The sequence below is a fragment of the Eretmochelys imbricata genome, chromosome 11 (genome assembly GCF_965152235.1).
Source record: "Eretmochelys imbricata isolate rEreImb1 chromosome 11, rEreImb1.hap1, whole genome shotgun sequence".
Lineage (NCBI taxonomy): Eukaryota > Metazoa > Chordata > Testudines > Cheloniidae > Eretmochelys > Eretmochelys imbricata.
The window spans coordinates 37,149,304-37,165,312 of NC_135582.1; the positions used below are offsets into that span (position 1 = coordinate 37,149,304).

The 16,009-nt window shown below is 40.5% G+C and overlaps 1 protein-coding gene across 6 annotated transcripts in view; it reads right to left on the bottom strand.

Moving 5' to 3' along the window:
- LOC144272505 (sodium channel protein type 2 subunit alpha-like) overlaps positions 1 to 14,009 on the bottom strand; it is a 130,587-nt gene extending 116,578 nt beyond the window's left edge. For all 6 annotated transcript variants that reach the window (XM_077830615.1, XM_077830613.1, XM_077830612.1 and 3 more), the window contains exons 1-4: positions 13,737 to 14,009; positions 4,941 to 5,059; positions 4,467 to 4,556; positions 785 to 913 (exon numbers count right to left, since the gene is read on the bottom strand). In XM_077830615.1, coding sequence (XP_077686741.1) covers positions 785 to 913; positions 4,467 to 4,556; positions 4,941 to 5,059; positions 13,737 to 14,009 — 611 coding nt within the window. The remainder of the gene's footprint in view (positions 1 to 784; positions 914 to 4,466; positions 4,557 to 4,940; positions 5,060 to 13,736) is intronic.
- Between the last annotated feature and the right edge of the window lie 2,000 nt (positions 14,010 to 16,009).

The following is a 16,009-nucleotide window of genomic DNA, read 5'->3' on the forward strand; positions in this document are numbered from 1 at the left end:
TTCCACAACTTCCCTAGGCAATTTATTAACTCCCCAGGTACTTCTTACCTGGGATTACAGAAATAGTTTTCAAAGCTCAATACTCTGAAAGTGCAAAGAGCTGAAACATTGTTTAGGTTTACAAATTCTGTTACATGCCTGTAGGATTAAAGTTATTCAGAACGCAGGCAGTGAGTAACCCACACACCTCCTATGTGTGGTGTTCTGTCCCATCTAGTGGCACCAAGACCGCTTAGAGAGATAAAATGAGTCGGCTCTACAGCCTTAGCTAACAGCCAGTTGGCTTTTAGCTCATGCAGTAGAGGCTCATGTACTAAGCTACAGAGGTCCTAGGTTTGATCCTGCCCACTGACGACCAGGGTCTGTTGGCATTACAAGTGCTTATGCTACTTACCTGGATCTTTTATCTAGACCTTTTTGGTGATCTTAAAGCCAATGAATTACATTAATATGTAATTCTCTCCTTTCACAGGAGTTTGCCCTATATTAATAAGCTCTAGGGACTACCAGTTAAATGTAAATTTCAAATGAAGTGGACAACCCTGATTTTATTTTTGAAAACCTAATTAATGTAGACTAGGTTGGCTACATTATGCAGTGAAGATAGAAGGATGACTTCTGTTTTATACTAGTGGGTGAATATTATTTCTGCTGTACGTTATGTAAGTGTGTAAAAGATGTAACAAGATTTGGCTACAAATCACTCTAAATACAGCAAAAACAGGTTTTTTTTGAAGTAACTGACATTCCACAGTCAGTTTTTTTAAATTTTTACTTTACTTACGCAAATGCAATAACAGTAAAATCAAGCCAGTTCCAGGGGTCTCGAAGAAAAGTAAAACCATCTATACAGAAGCCTCTTGCAAGAATTTTTATAAGGGATTCAAATGTATAAATTCCAGTAAAAGTGTACCTGAGAAAAAAATATCCAGGGAAGAGTTAATGGCCCTAATCAACCAATAATGTGTCAGTATAATCACAAGGAGAGTCATACAAAAATATTAATTTTTAAATATACTACCTTTGCTGCTACTGGATCAAGTTTAGTAGACAGTTCATTAAACCTCCACTACAAGATTCCAGTGCCTTCTAACTAACATCATTTTTGTGTCTCTCTCCTTTATTTTTTTTTAAGTGAATTTAGAGCTCAAAGAATGTCTGGGCACAGAAAATCTGTTTACCTAAAGAAAAGTTACACCATGGACATCTGCAGTTTAAGTCTGCATACATCACACTCTCAGTGAGATACAATCCTTGCTCCAATTATTTGGTGGCTGGCCAGGAGACATCCTGACTAAACTCCTGCATCTGCATTGCATGAGTTGGCAGGGACTTGGTGCAATATAGAGGCAGTACATTCAGCACTTTATGAAGGAGGAGCAGTTATACTGCTCTTCAGTTACCTCTGTAGCCAAGAAAGAAACAGCACTGATGGATTGCAAAGACGGTTCCAGCCAAAGAAAGTTGTTCACACAATGCAGAAGGACAAAAAAAATTATCATAGCTATATTATATATAAACGTGCATGATATCAAGTTTTCTCAACAAGAGTTGAGGGCATTACTCACAAATGGCAAATCCTCAAGTTAGAGTTATGCAGGTTGTCTCAAACAAGTGAAGATAAAATCTTTATACCTCCCTACACAAATGTTTCTTGTGTATGACTAAGTATGTTACAGAAAAAATATTTTAGAAACGGTAAAGAAAGTTTAAATTATTTTTGATGGTGCTATTTTTCATCTATATCTGTCTGTAAATAAAACATCCTTGGTTAGCATAAGTCCAAATGGACAGGGCTCAGAAGGTGAGAAAAAACAATATAAAGTAAAAGTTTTGTTATACAGCATGTTGGGGAATGCGGGGGGCGGGGTTGCTGGTAAGTCAAAAATTCCAGTTAACTAAGAGGGATGGGGGTCATGGCTGGGGCGCAGACTCTGGGAGGGAGTTTGAGTGCAGGAGGGGACTTGGGGCAGGGTTGCAGTAGGGGTTTCAGGGTGCTGGATCTGGGCAGTACTCACCTCGGGCAGCTCCCCGCAAGTGGCGACATGTCCGGAGAGGCATGGGCCAGGTGGCTTTGCACGCTGCCCCCCAGACGCCGCCCCTACAGCTCCCATTGGCCGAGGTCAATGCTCCTAGGCAGAGGCATGGCCATGCAGCTCTGAGCGCTGCCTCCGCCTGCAGGTGCCGCCCCCACAGTTCTCATTGGCCATGGTCCCTGGCCAATGGGAGCTGTGGAGCCAGCGCTCGCGGGGGGGGGCAGCAGAGCCCCCATGGCTGTCCCTTCACCTTGGACCATTGACCTCAGCCAATGGGAGATGTGGGGGAGGCGCCTGTGGGTGAAAGCAGCGCACAGAGCTGCCTGTCCCTGCCTCTCCAGGCAGGGAGCTGCCTGAGGTGAGCGCCACCCAGATGTGACACCCCAAAACCCTTCCCATGACCCAACCCCCTGCCCCGAGCACCCTCCCATATCCAAATTCCCTCCCAGAGCCCACACCCTGCATCCCCTCCTGAAAGGCTGGTTTATAGAGCTTTCCAGTTTGTAAAGTGACAGATAACACGTTTTCTTGTACATTTTAAAAATGTCTAAAAATGACCTCAAGTTGCTTTTGTTAAAAAAATAAGAAGCAACAGAAACAACCTCAAGTCAATTTTCTTCCATCCAGGATTAAGAATGGGTGTTAGGTCTCAGAGATGGGCCATTGATCATGCCCTGAAATTGAAGAAACCAGGGCTATTTCTGACAGGGCTGAGGTGGAAGTACATTCCAGAACTGATGGTTCCCCAAGGCTCTCCATTAGCAGCTCCCTCTTTTATACTGAGAGGCTTCACTTCCCTTCTTGTCCACAGAGAGAGAGAGTTTTTGAAAAAAGGCAAATCCAAAGATGCTTAAGGCTTTATTTATAAAAAGTAACACCTGAAATTCCATCCTGAATCAAACAGGCAGCCAATGCAGATCAGGAAGCTCCAACGTCATGTGCTCCTTTGAGAAACATGATTCAATAAGCAGACTCCTGCATTCTGCACTTGTTTCACTTTCTGAATTGACTTGAGGTGTAGAGCACCGCAGAGCACACTGAAGTAATTCAGCATTGAGGAACAGGTCCTGGATTATACTAGCAAGGGTCACATCTAATAAAAGCTATCACAATCTCCTGTCTGGATGAAGCTGAAGAAAGGCCTCCTCAGAGACTTTTGATATATGATTGTCTAATGGCAGTTGGCCATTAATAATATCCTCAGATTGTTTATGTTAATGATGAACACACACTCAAGAAAAGCCTGGAAAATATGGTCATCACCATAATTTCTGGAAGCTTCCCTCAACCTAACAGCTTCATCTCTGTCTTACATGGAGTAAGCTTCAGTTAGCTAGCTCTCATCCAAGGGTCAATCTCACACATACACTGGATAAGACATTTGACAACACTAGTTGGTTGGATTAGATAGAGATCTAGAAATTGATCCAAAGCCTGCTGAAGTCAATAAGATCATGAGTAAATACCCAACTCCAACCTCTAGAAATGATCAGGCAAGGAAGGAATGGAGCCACCCAAAAACAGACCCATCCACTCCCATTACAGTCTGAAAGCAAGGCAATAACACCTCATAATCAAAGACATCAAAAGCAATTGACAGATCTAACAAAGTCATATGAACACTTGGGACCAGATTCTTGTCTAGGATCCATTCAGGGTTGGAGTGGAAGAGTGAAGGAGAAAATTATAGCCCCTTTATGCTTTGGGCTGATCTGCACTGACACTAGAGACTGTGTTCTAGGTGAGAATTGATGAAGTGCACCACACTCGGACTTGTTCCTATACTGTGGACTACAGTGGGGCTAGTAGAGGTTTTTAGAAAATGGTCCTGGGAGGAGTTGCCCTTTCATGAAAGTGTCTTGGAGGAATATTTTATTTTCCCTTTGTGGAAGACTTCTAAGGGGTCAGGAATTAGATACATTGGCAAGACCCATCAGGGAAAAATTGTAAGGCATGTATTTGCCCTTTGCTTGAATTCAAGTCAGTGACCCATTTTAAATTTTTATATTTAAAGAAAAGTAGGTGGTTCATGATGGCCAAGAAAAGCATCTTAGGGAGACTAATTGTATTTTTTTCTTCTGAATAGCTATCTTCCTTCTAAGTAAAAGAGGAACATATCTCAGTAGATAAGTGGTTTATACCAACAGTGAAGAGAACTTTGTATTGCTAAAATTATGGCAATGTCACAGCCTTGCTTCCACCAGAGTCTGCCATGCATAATATGTGGTGATTCAAGCTAAAGAGAGCTGGGTGGCAAAGCAAAGGTCTAACTTTAGAAATAATAAATAAATAAATAAATAAATAAATAAATAAAAGGTTCAGCTCTTGATATGTTATGTTACATTTTCAAATATTGCACAAACATTAATTAGTTAATTCTCAACATCTCTGTGAAGCAAATATATACTTTATAACATCATTTTTACTTACTCTACATTCTTTGCCCAATCTGGAGGTTTACTCAATGTCATAAATACACAGTTAGTCAGAATAGTGCACATAATAAGTATGCTGAATAATGTAGATTTTTGTCAAGGAACATATGATGACAACTTAAATGCAAGAAACTATATCACATGAAATGTAAGCAGTTTCCCAGGATATGGACTGTTAATAAATGTATATGATACAAATTAAGGAATTTCATAAAAGTAACTGTCAATTAAAGTTATAAGAAAAATGTTAAAACAGTGGCTGTTTATGCTAATTCTGTATTCTAGGAGTATACATTATCTTTTTCTTCCACTGAATTTAGTTGGTGGTTCAACCAATGTGATTAATTTAATTCAGATTTACTCTAAGAGGAGAAATTAAGAACAAAAACATATTTCAATTTTAAAACAACCCAATGTTACTAAATATTAAAAACATACCCATTCTAAACAAACTACATGAAAAGGATATGAATGAACCAAAATCTTGATAGCTGCTTTTCTAAGAGGATGGAAAGGAGATAAAATGTACAAGGCAGGTGTGGCACTGAATCGGAAGATTGCCTTCCCTCTATTCAATACTATAAAAGTCTGGAAAAAGGAAAATATACATTTAGAAAGTCTGAACAAACATTTTCAATCACAATTAAGTAATTTTCACTGTTAGTTATGTTTATGTTGCCTGATACACAGCATTGCTATAAACACCCAGTTTGAGTCTGCTGCTGTTATTCATGTTAGTGGTCCCATTTATTTTTCATGGTTTAATGGAACTACTTGCACAAACAAGCATCAGGTCAAAAATTTCAGCAGGAATAGTAATAATAATAATAATAAAAAAAGATATTCACGGTCTCACTCACTCTTTTAAAAGAAATCTTTATTTCTACATTTACCTAATATGTGATAGAAAAATACAAACTGGAGGCAAAGTATTAGACAGACAGACTCTCTCTCTCTGAGAAATATAATTTAAGAAGATTACACTGTAACCAAACAGTGGCATGACTTTAATCTCTCTTTAAAGGTGAAAAATGAACCCAATGATATTAGTGATACGCATGGTCCAACTGAATGTCCAAAGAGGAACTTTAGCTCTCAAATAATACCTGTTTTGAGCACCTGAATGGCCATTTGTGCAAGTCAAGCACTTTCTGATATTAGGTTCATCTTACTTAATCATTGCAGCACTTTAGAATTGTGTAGCAGACACACCCTGGTGTTTTATGGATTTATTGTCTTCTCAGTGGCACAATGTAACTACCATTAGGACTGTTCATATAAACATTTTTGAACTGGTAGACACTTGGGAGACAGAGTCAAACAGAGTCATAGAGAAACTGTGGGATATTTTATGACTATTTTCCTTGTTCATATTTCTAGAATTCTGCCTGCTACTATTGTCAGATTGAGAAACTGATGTTTTTCTGGCTCGTGTTATTTTCTTAAAAATTGGAGTTCTATTTTTTTCCTTTGATCCTTTACGTTTACTTTTGATCCAATAGGACTATTAAACTCCAGGACTAAATTGGGAGGAAGTCATTCTTTTTCTTTCACAATTTCATGTTGTTTATATCTTCTTACTTGTAGATTCCATCCTACACAGATGGTGTATGGATTTAATTATAGACTATAACCTGTTCCTAAATTATAAATTCCTTCCTTCTCTCAATTTCTTCCTGATTATGTATTTAAAGCATAATTTTATTATTTTGTGTTCATTTCTGCACAGCCACAATTTGCTTCTAATTTTGTTTTCTTTTTTCAAACTGATTTCAGCTTTGTTTCACAATCTTCTGCATCAACTTCCCATTTTGCATTCTCTCATGATTTCTTCCCCCCATCTCATCATCAGTCTATGGCTTCCATAGTCACCTTGGTAGTCTTCTTCTATTGGTACTATTTTGAATATGGGAAAGGCAATTTTCCAGTTGGAAATGTATATTTTTAAAAAAAATCTGTTTTTCCTCTTCACAGGTCTGATCCTGTAAACACATACAAGGTCAGTGTCTTTACTCATGTGAGTAGTCCCATTGACATCAGTGGCATACTTACAGCCATAAAATTATTTATTTGTGTAAGTATTTGCAGGATTGGGCTGCACACCTATATCTCTTATTTCACCACTTAACCTCAAGTATTCAGAAAGGAAAACAACAGCTAATTAGCTGAAACAACCCTTTCACTGAAATTATTCAACATATATATAGAAACACGGAGAAGTTTGAAGAATCAATAATATATAAATTACATGTGTTCTGTTGCTCCCCTAAATCAAGTATAAATAGCACTCTCTCCCAGCTTTCTCAATGCCTAGTTGAAATGTGCACTTGGATATAGAGAAGCTGCCTAAATACAAACCCAAGCAAGACTAAGGTGATTCTAGTGGGAAGAATGAAGAACTTCCCTCCTCTAACATTCCTATTACTGAGGACATTTGACTTCAGATTGTTTCATCAGGTCATTTTCATCATTGGGGGTCAAATTTACTAGATGCCTAAATAGACTGTTAAAAACCATCCACTTCCATAAGAACTGGCCTATCAGACTCAGATCTAGCTACAATGGTGCATGCATTTGTAACCTCCATGTGTGATTATTGTAATTCTTATCTAAAACTGAAATAGCCCTGAAATAGCACTATCTGCTATAAAAAGCAGCACCCCAATTGCTTAGTAATGCAGGTTGCATGAGCACATTACCCCAATACTCCATGCTCTATACTTGCTCTTTACTGAACACAATTCAAGGTGCTTTCCATAAGACTAGCCCTAGGTACCCAAGAGATCAATTATTCCTCTGCATCCATGATCTCCCATGACAACTACATTTCAGCTGAACAAAAAAAACTGTTAACCAATAGGGGAAGGCTTGCAAGCACTGGAGGGACACCTTTTATAGCAGTGGACCTAGGCTATGGAACTCCTGCAAAGAAAAGAAAAAAAGAATAAAGGTGCTAACAGGCTTTAACAATTTTATTTGTTTATAAACTTATGCAGCCTTAACAGGATCCTGTCAAGTTCAAATTTAGCTTAATGTTTAGTAAAACAAGCATTTATAAAACCTAAGATCAACAGCAACATTTAGTAATAGGTCATGTTGACTGGTCTTTACATATTTACAACACAATATATTAACTTTTTAGTAGGGCTTAGTAGAAAAGAAGCAATTTTCTTCACTGGTGCCAGGCTTTTATATTGATCCCAAACCAATTAGTTACAGTCATTAACCATTTACTTTCATATAAATTTATATTATTCATGCGGGAATGAGGCAGAGGGACCCTAGCTCTTCTTTACTTTTCACTTTCTATGTAGAACCAATTAAACTAAAGGGGTAGATGCTGTTGCTGTGACACAACTTACCAATTGGCCACATGACATCATCATATGCTGAAAGAGAGTGTTCTCTTCCCTATCTGTTCCCCTTTCAGTAGGGGTATATCTCGCTGGTTAACAATATGTTCTCCCTGTGGTGGATGCACTCATCATGCTCCATACCCTACAGCCTGCAAGATCACATCCTAAGTATCTAAAACACTTCCAGATCCTCACCTAAGAGACACTTCTTCTCCAGGATAGAACGCATGGAGTCTTGCATGGATATGCTCTGTGAGACTTGCATATTTCCTAATGACATGAGTCAGCTTTGAGAATGGCGAAGGGGTGGGATGAACCTCTTTCATTAGCATAGACAACTTGGTTTTCATAGGTCAGGTGAAGAGCCAACAGAATGGGGTTTCTCCAATACTTTCATGAGGCGTACTCTGAACATCCTCTAAACCATGACACAGTGCAACAGGGAAGGGTGTTATCTTGACATTCCTCCAGTATGCCATCTACATGCTACTTCAGAGTCCTATGCAGTCTTTACACGATCCCACTTCTTTGAAAATAGTATACAGCAGATTTATAATGCACTGTACCAATACCTGTCAGAAAAACCTTCAAATTCTCTTGATAAAAAAGGTTTCCCCATTATCTGCCACAAGAGTCTATTGTAGGCCAAACATCATAAATAAAGTGGTTAGGAAAGAAATGAGCTTCCTTGAGGCATCTTGTGAAATAATGACTGCAAAGGGGTAACGTGAGTAATAGTCTATAATGGTCAACAGTGCCACACAGTCCAATTGAGCAGCCTGTAACGTCCACTTCAATTCTCTCCCATGATTATCAGTTACTAAGGAGCCAGTAGTTCTATGCATTGTGCAAACTGAGCATGCCTTCACACAACAGTCTATACCTGAATGCAGCCCTGCCCACCAAGCAAGATAACTATGCACCAAGATAACTATGCAGAAGTTCCTTCATCTTTGTAACTCCCAAGTGTCCTTCATGAGCCACATCTAGGCCTGTTTGTTGCAACGCTGCTGGGATGATCTCCCAGGCTCCTCTGCATGTCAAGTGGCACGTCTTTAATATAGGGTCAGAACAAATTTTATAGAATATAGACAAAGTTTTCTTTAGGACTGCATCCATCCAGTCCACTGGTACAGCATGCATCACCTTGCACAGTTTAGCATCTTGAACAGTTAGGTCAAGCAGTCTGCCTTAAGCCAACTGGCATATCTTTCAGTAAAAAGCATACAGTATATGCTGCTGTTTCTGCATATGAGGGTACCAAACCAGCAAAACTTCTTCCAGGAGCATACCCATGACTTTTGATGTGTACCAAATCAAAGTCATACTGCTGCAACTGAATAAACCAGGGAAGCAGTCTTACATTCAGCAGGTCAATGGCTTTATCACAGAGGCCCAAAATAGGCACAGGATCAGTTTAAGGTGAAATGTCTTTCCACTAAGTTGACTTTGATGCATAAAATAGCAAAAACCATAGCCAAGAATTTTAGATCAATCTGGGAATACTTTGCTTCCATCGGGATGAGTGTATAGGATGCAAATATAAACCAGCCATGCCTCCTAGAGCACAACTGCACTTGACACCAATTACATGCATCAGTCTGAATTCATTACGGGCTTTCCATGGATCAAAATAAGCACAGGATTGGATCCCACAGAAGGCTTGATGCAGGGTTTCAAAACACTGCTTTGCTTCTTTAGTCCAAAAGAATTGTCCCCGGCCCTATTAAATTCCACAGCAGCTTGGCAAAGATACTAAAATGGAGGATGGTCTCCTATGTATTAAGCCAGGCCAAGGAACAAAAACTGCTATGATCAGTGGGTAATGGTAGCAAAACAACAACTTGTAGCCTTTCTGGTGTCAGTTTCATACCATTGGCTGACAGAGAATGCCTTAGAAAAGCTACAGGATCTTTTGCAAACTGCACTTGACCACATTCAACTTTTTGCCAGCGTACTGGAGTTGAGTTAGCACCTGATCCAGAATAGCATTATGCTCAGGAAGGGTCTTTGGAAAGACAGTGTCATCCAAATATCAATATGCACCCTGGATATTATCAAGGAGCTAAGAGACCACTCTCTGAAATACCTCAGGAGCAAAGATTAAGCCAAAAGGCAGTCATTGATACCAGTACCTCCCAAATGGCACGCTGAAAGTCAGTAACCACTGTGAACTTTCAGCCACATCTGCCAATAATCAGATCGGTAATCCAACACAACAAAAATCTGGCATGTCATCTCTTTGAAGGTTAGTATAAGAACATAAGAATGGCCATACTGGGTCAGACCAAAGGTCCATCCAGCCCAGTACCCTGTCTACTAACGGTGGCCAATGCCAGGTGCCCCAGAGGGAATGAACCTAACAGGTAATGATCAAGTGATCTCTCTCCTGCCATCCATCTCCACCCTCTGACAAACAGAGGCTAGGGACACCATTCCTTGCCCATCCTGGCTAATAGCCATTAATGGACTTAACCTCCATGAATGTATCCAGTTCTCTTTTAAACCCTGTTATAGTCCTAGCCTTCACAACCTCCTCAGGCAAGGATTTCCACAGGTTGACTGTGCACTGACTGAAGAAGAACTTCCTTTTATTTGTTTTAAACCTGCTACCCACTAATTTCATTTGGTGGCCCCTCGTTCTTATATTATGGGAACAAGTAAATAACTTTTCCTTTTTCATTTTCACTAGCAATTGAAACTACTCATGTTTCACATACTTAGTAAGTGCCCTAAAATCTGTGTATTTCAAGTGTCACCATTTTTCTTGTATAAGATTACGTGAGTCAGCTCCAATCTGTGAACCCTTCTCCCAAATGATACCATTATCTTTCATGAGCTGCAATTCTGCTCAGATCTTGTCCACAAATGCAGCAGATATACGACATACAGGCAGTGCAAAGGGATTGGTGTTTGAATTCAACTGCAGAGAATACACATATCCCATGGACAAAACACTATTACCATTAAATAAACCACTGGGTCTCTGAACAATACACTGGATATCCTTTTCTATTCTAGCTGACATAACCACACGTTAGGTGTCCTGTGTTAATTTATGCATAACACCAAGCTGCAAGCACAGATCACAGGACAATAATGGAACATCTGTAGCCCCGCCTTTAACAATATAAAACTTTGAAGTCAAGGCTATGCCTTTGTAGAGCACAGAGCATACAGCTTCATCCACTGTCTGCAAAACATACAAATTTCCAAGCTTTCATAATCATTGTAGTCAGGCTAATGTCCAGATTATGAACTAACCCAAAGGGGAGAACACTAATCACAACACCTTTGTCTACTATGAACTTCAGCAGCGTACCATTAATTTCTACAATACAGGATAACAGGTCTAGTACCTTGCCATATGAGAAGATCATAAAGAAAATATTAGGGTCCTGGGTAAAGGTGATCTAATGCAACTTCACATTCACAGTATGCAATTGAGGCCTTAGATCATTGTGAAACAGAGCACAATAGCACACTAATGTCAAGTGTCCTTCCTTCCCACAAGCCCAGCACATAGCAGTTCTACCTAGACGAGCAGGGGAATTGGCCAAGTGATCCACACTACTATAGTGGAAACAATGAGGAGCTGTTAACTTTTGTTGCCGAAGCTGTAGGGCAGAAGTACATGTGTCGTACGATTCTGGAAGACGGAAGTAGGGAGCGTGGCTGATGGTTTAAGCGTAGACAAAAAGGTAGCAGCAGTCTGAGACACAGAACCCCTTTAATCTTGAGCCCTCTCAAATGCCACACTCTTAGCAACCATGGGATTAAAAGTTAGAATTCCAGCATCTTTTTCAGCCAGTAACCATTCGCCCAACTGGTCATTTGCTACACCAATCACAAAATATCCCTGAGCATGATCATACCATCCCCAAATTCACAGTCCTGGGCCAACCACTGCAAACATGCAAACTCACATACAGTTTTGTTCGGCTGCTGTAGACCATGAAAAAACATTTTCCTCTTTAGCCGAACAGAACCTCCAGTCCCAAAATACTTGTTGAGACTCTGCACAGCCACATCAAAGAAGGACTTGGGCTCTGAGAGTCCATCATAAATATCAATGTCAACACAGCCTAAACAGTGGAAAACTGCAGGATCTGCACATTATTTGGAATTTTCCATCACCAGTCAACAGCCAAACGATGCACAGGCAGCATAGGCTGAAGAATGGAAGCATTAGTCGCCATAACATTACATGCTGGTGCAACCCAGAACAGCAATCCCAAAACACAAGGAAATTGAAGGGAAACACGCAGGTAGGTGGTCAATCAAAACCTGTAATTACCATGAACTAGGTAAGTCAGCAACAGCCTGAACAAAATATAACTGTTCAAATGCCAGGTATGTAGCACCAGGCACTGAGTAGCTGCATATACTCAACACTATGTGTACACACACAAACTGGAACTGAGTCCAGGGAACAGGAACCAGAACATAAACAGGAACAGGGAGCAGGAAGCAATAAGCAGGAAGGCAAACCAGTCCCCCTCCCCTACTCAGATGGCAAGCACTCTGAGGAATATATGGTGTGGCAGAGCTCCGACCTTGTCCCCGTGTGTCCTGTGCTTCCAGGCGGTTTATGCTAGTTTCAGAGACTCACTGCAACCCTCCACGTAGCCCTTCTCTCTCTAGGGCCAGGGATAAGGTCTACTGAGCCTTTTTCATCATAAGCCAGCAATGGAGGTTGGTGAGAGAATTCCCACAGTCTCTGTTGCTCCTACGGCCTCATGCCAAAACAGTTTAGCCTCCTGTCCTGACAGGGGCCTGTTTTCCCCTCCCATGAGGTGTTTCTGTAGTGGTGGGTTGGGGGGAACCCGGGACCACCCTCTACTCTGGGTTCCGGCTCAGGGACCCTAATGGTAGCAGCTGTTGGCAGCCAACCTTTTACTGCCAGAGTCGCTACATTTCCCTGGGCCACTTCCCCACAGCTCTCCTGCTTCTCCCTTCTTCACCCTTACCTTAGGACTCCCTTACCAATGACCTGAGGGTGTCTTCATTAACCAGCCCTTCAGCCACACTTCCTCTCCTCTGGCTCCTCTCTGCCTGACTGGAGTGAGCCCTTTTATATTATTAGAGGGGCCTTAATTAGAGTCAGGTGGTCACATTAGCTTAATGGCCTCACCTGACTCTTTGCAAGTTAATTGGAGTCAGGTGTTCTCATTAGCCTGGAACAGCCCCTACTCTGGTCAGTTAAGGAACAGAAAACTTAATCCAGTGGCCAGAAAATCTGCCTTCTGCTACTCTGCTGTACGTCAACCTCCTCCTGGCCCTGGCTAAAGTGGCCATCTATAAAACCAGGGTGAGGAGGTTGGCCGATGCAGTCTCCTGTGACTGTGGGGCCTATTTCCGATCCTCTGTCCGTTCACGCCTCTGGGCAGAGTTCCTCTGGGCGGAGTCCACTGACTCCCTTGACGCCTTTGAGGAGCAGTGGGCGCTGTCCGGGTCCTCTGCTCGGTATCCCCATCCAGTTCCCTTCGTTTGACCCTTTGACCGCACTCCTGTCCCTGTTGTTCATTAGTTGTCCCCCGTAATTGTTTGGTTTTCCAGGTCCTGTGGACTCCCCCCCTTAGGCTGGGGGGGGGATCCTTTAGCACTGGGCAGGCTTTGCCCGCCCACTTCCTGGATCCCAATAGGGCTACTCTGCTGTACCCAACTGGCCTGGGTCTATCACAATGGTCATCACCGAAAAGCAGCGCATCCTACCAAAAATGGAACATTTACAAATAAATTCATACTGTGGCCACAAAAATCCATTTGTGTATGTGACATCACAGGATGTACATGACTTTCATTGAGGCTGCCAAGCTGGCCACTCCCATGCTACAGTAGGTTTCAAAGTCTAACAGTGCATTAAATTCAACAGATGCAGCATAAGAATAGGTTTAGTAAACAGCTACCTTTTTATTGATGTAATATGGGTCCAGGTCCTCCAAAGGTTCAGACACCATTCCTGGAGGTATGTCACCATAAATAAATGGGAGTGTCTTTCCTGCTTCCAAGTCACTATTTGGCTTTGGACCATTTTCTTCATTGACATCATCATCTTTATGGTCTTGTTTGATACGATTAGCCTTTTCTTCAATGATACGTTGTTCAATAGCTGCAAGAGACTCTCTAGTGAAGTAGAAGAAGCTGTCAGGTCCCGGTGGTACCAGCAGTGCCTGTGCCATCTTTTCATTCTGCAAATTTTAATTAACGTTTAGCCTCTTGTATAAAAAAGTTCTAGAGGAACAGAAAAAAAAAAGTTAGGAAAACAAGAATGCAATAGGAACAAAAATCAAAACACTCCCTGAAGTTTATTTAATGGCTTATCTGGTTTTACCTACCAGTAACTGAAAATGTAAACTATCTAAAACATTAAGGTTGAGATTTTTCAAAAAGATACCTGAGGAAACTGGGTACCTAACTGCATGAGATCACTGCATAAGAATCCACTTTTGCCACAATATCAATGGGATTTATCTCCTGAGTAGCAGGTCCTGCAGGATCAGATCTAAAGCAGAAATCAAACTCTTGAAAATAATAAAGTTTATGCCATTAATACATACTATTAGTTTCTGGTATGTATTTAAGTTACCTACTTAAAATATGAATGGACAGCTACAAATAATGACTAAAATCTTTACAATTACTGTTATTTGCCTCCTACCCTCTCCTAAAGCATTGTACTGTAAGGGACTTGAATTATTTCACAGCTACCTAATAAAAAGCTAACCACTTAAGCTTTTCCATTCCATTCAAATTGTATCTTTGGCATAGTGACACTGATTCTTTTTGGCAAAACTGGAGGGGAAGCAATAGGGACTTCACAGCTGAAGCCACTGAAGTTAACTAGAGACCATGACCAAATTTGCATGAAATTTATTACTTTTCCTGCCTGAGGAAAACCCAAGACAATACAATTTTAAAAAGTCAGGAAAACAAAATCAGACTATACATACAATCTTCATTGCTAGTTTCACAACTCCTTGATCTGTCTTTACAGACAGACAGCCTTATACGTCACAGTAAACTGTGCCGTGCCCTCTGCATATACTTGGCCTGATTTTCATAGGTGTTAACTACCTGCAGTTCTCATTGGCTTCCACGGAACCCATCGGTACTGAATTCTTCTGATGATCAAGCCAACTTCATAAACAAAAGTATGATGAGATAATGAGAAAAGTTCATAACTTGACAATCAGCTTTACTTTTTGTAGTTCAGAATGTTGTAAGTAATAAAGGCTAATACCATTTGTTTCCTGAAGTGACCCAATAATTCCAGCAGCCCCATTAAGAAAAAATAATTTATTACAGTTGCCATTGGTGAGACCCCAATCCCACAAAGGTTTGTGTCTGTATTTAACTGTACACACTGAGTTGTTCCATTGACATCAATGGTATTACTCAGAATGTATAAAGCTAAACACGTAGTTAAGTCCTTGTGATATTAGGTCCAAAGGTTGGAAAACAGTTTCCAAAACAGCCCTGTTTTTATGCCCTGGGAGCTTTTCAGAATATTCACCGTTAGTTTTCTGTAAAGTTATTTTATTTGAGACACTGGACATCCACTATAACTGATAGCAGATTACTTTCCACTCTGCTTTAAAAATATCGAATATATTTTGAACCAATACTAAAGGCTTGTCTACATGAACATTAAGTTCATGGCAAGCTGGGGTGCGAATCTACCCTGCACTAGCCTGCTTCGCTCTAACTGTCCATATAGACCTTGCTGATGCACATTAACAGTTCAGTTGATATAGTCCAATATTCTAGAGGATTAGAACAAAGACCATTAACAAATTGTTAATGTACATAAGCAGGGTCCACACAAACAGTTAAACTGTGGCAGACTAGTGTCTATTAGATTCATACCCCCCAGCTGCAAACTAATTGTGTAGTTAAGCCCTAATATTCAAGTATATTTAACTATTCATCATGAGATGTACCTCTTAATCTTTCATACTGCTTGATAAAATGAAAACAGTACTCTTTTTTGTTAATTATCACCATGATGAATGCTGCACAAGTCAAATGCAACAGTACAAATGCTGAACTTGTACAACTGCCAGAAAACAGGAAAAGTGTCATGTATTTCAGTAACTAAGAACAGATAAAATGCACACGTTGCCTACACTACCGGGGTAAGTCGACCTAAATTACACTACTCCAGCTACATGAATAACGT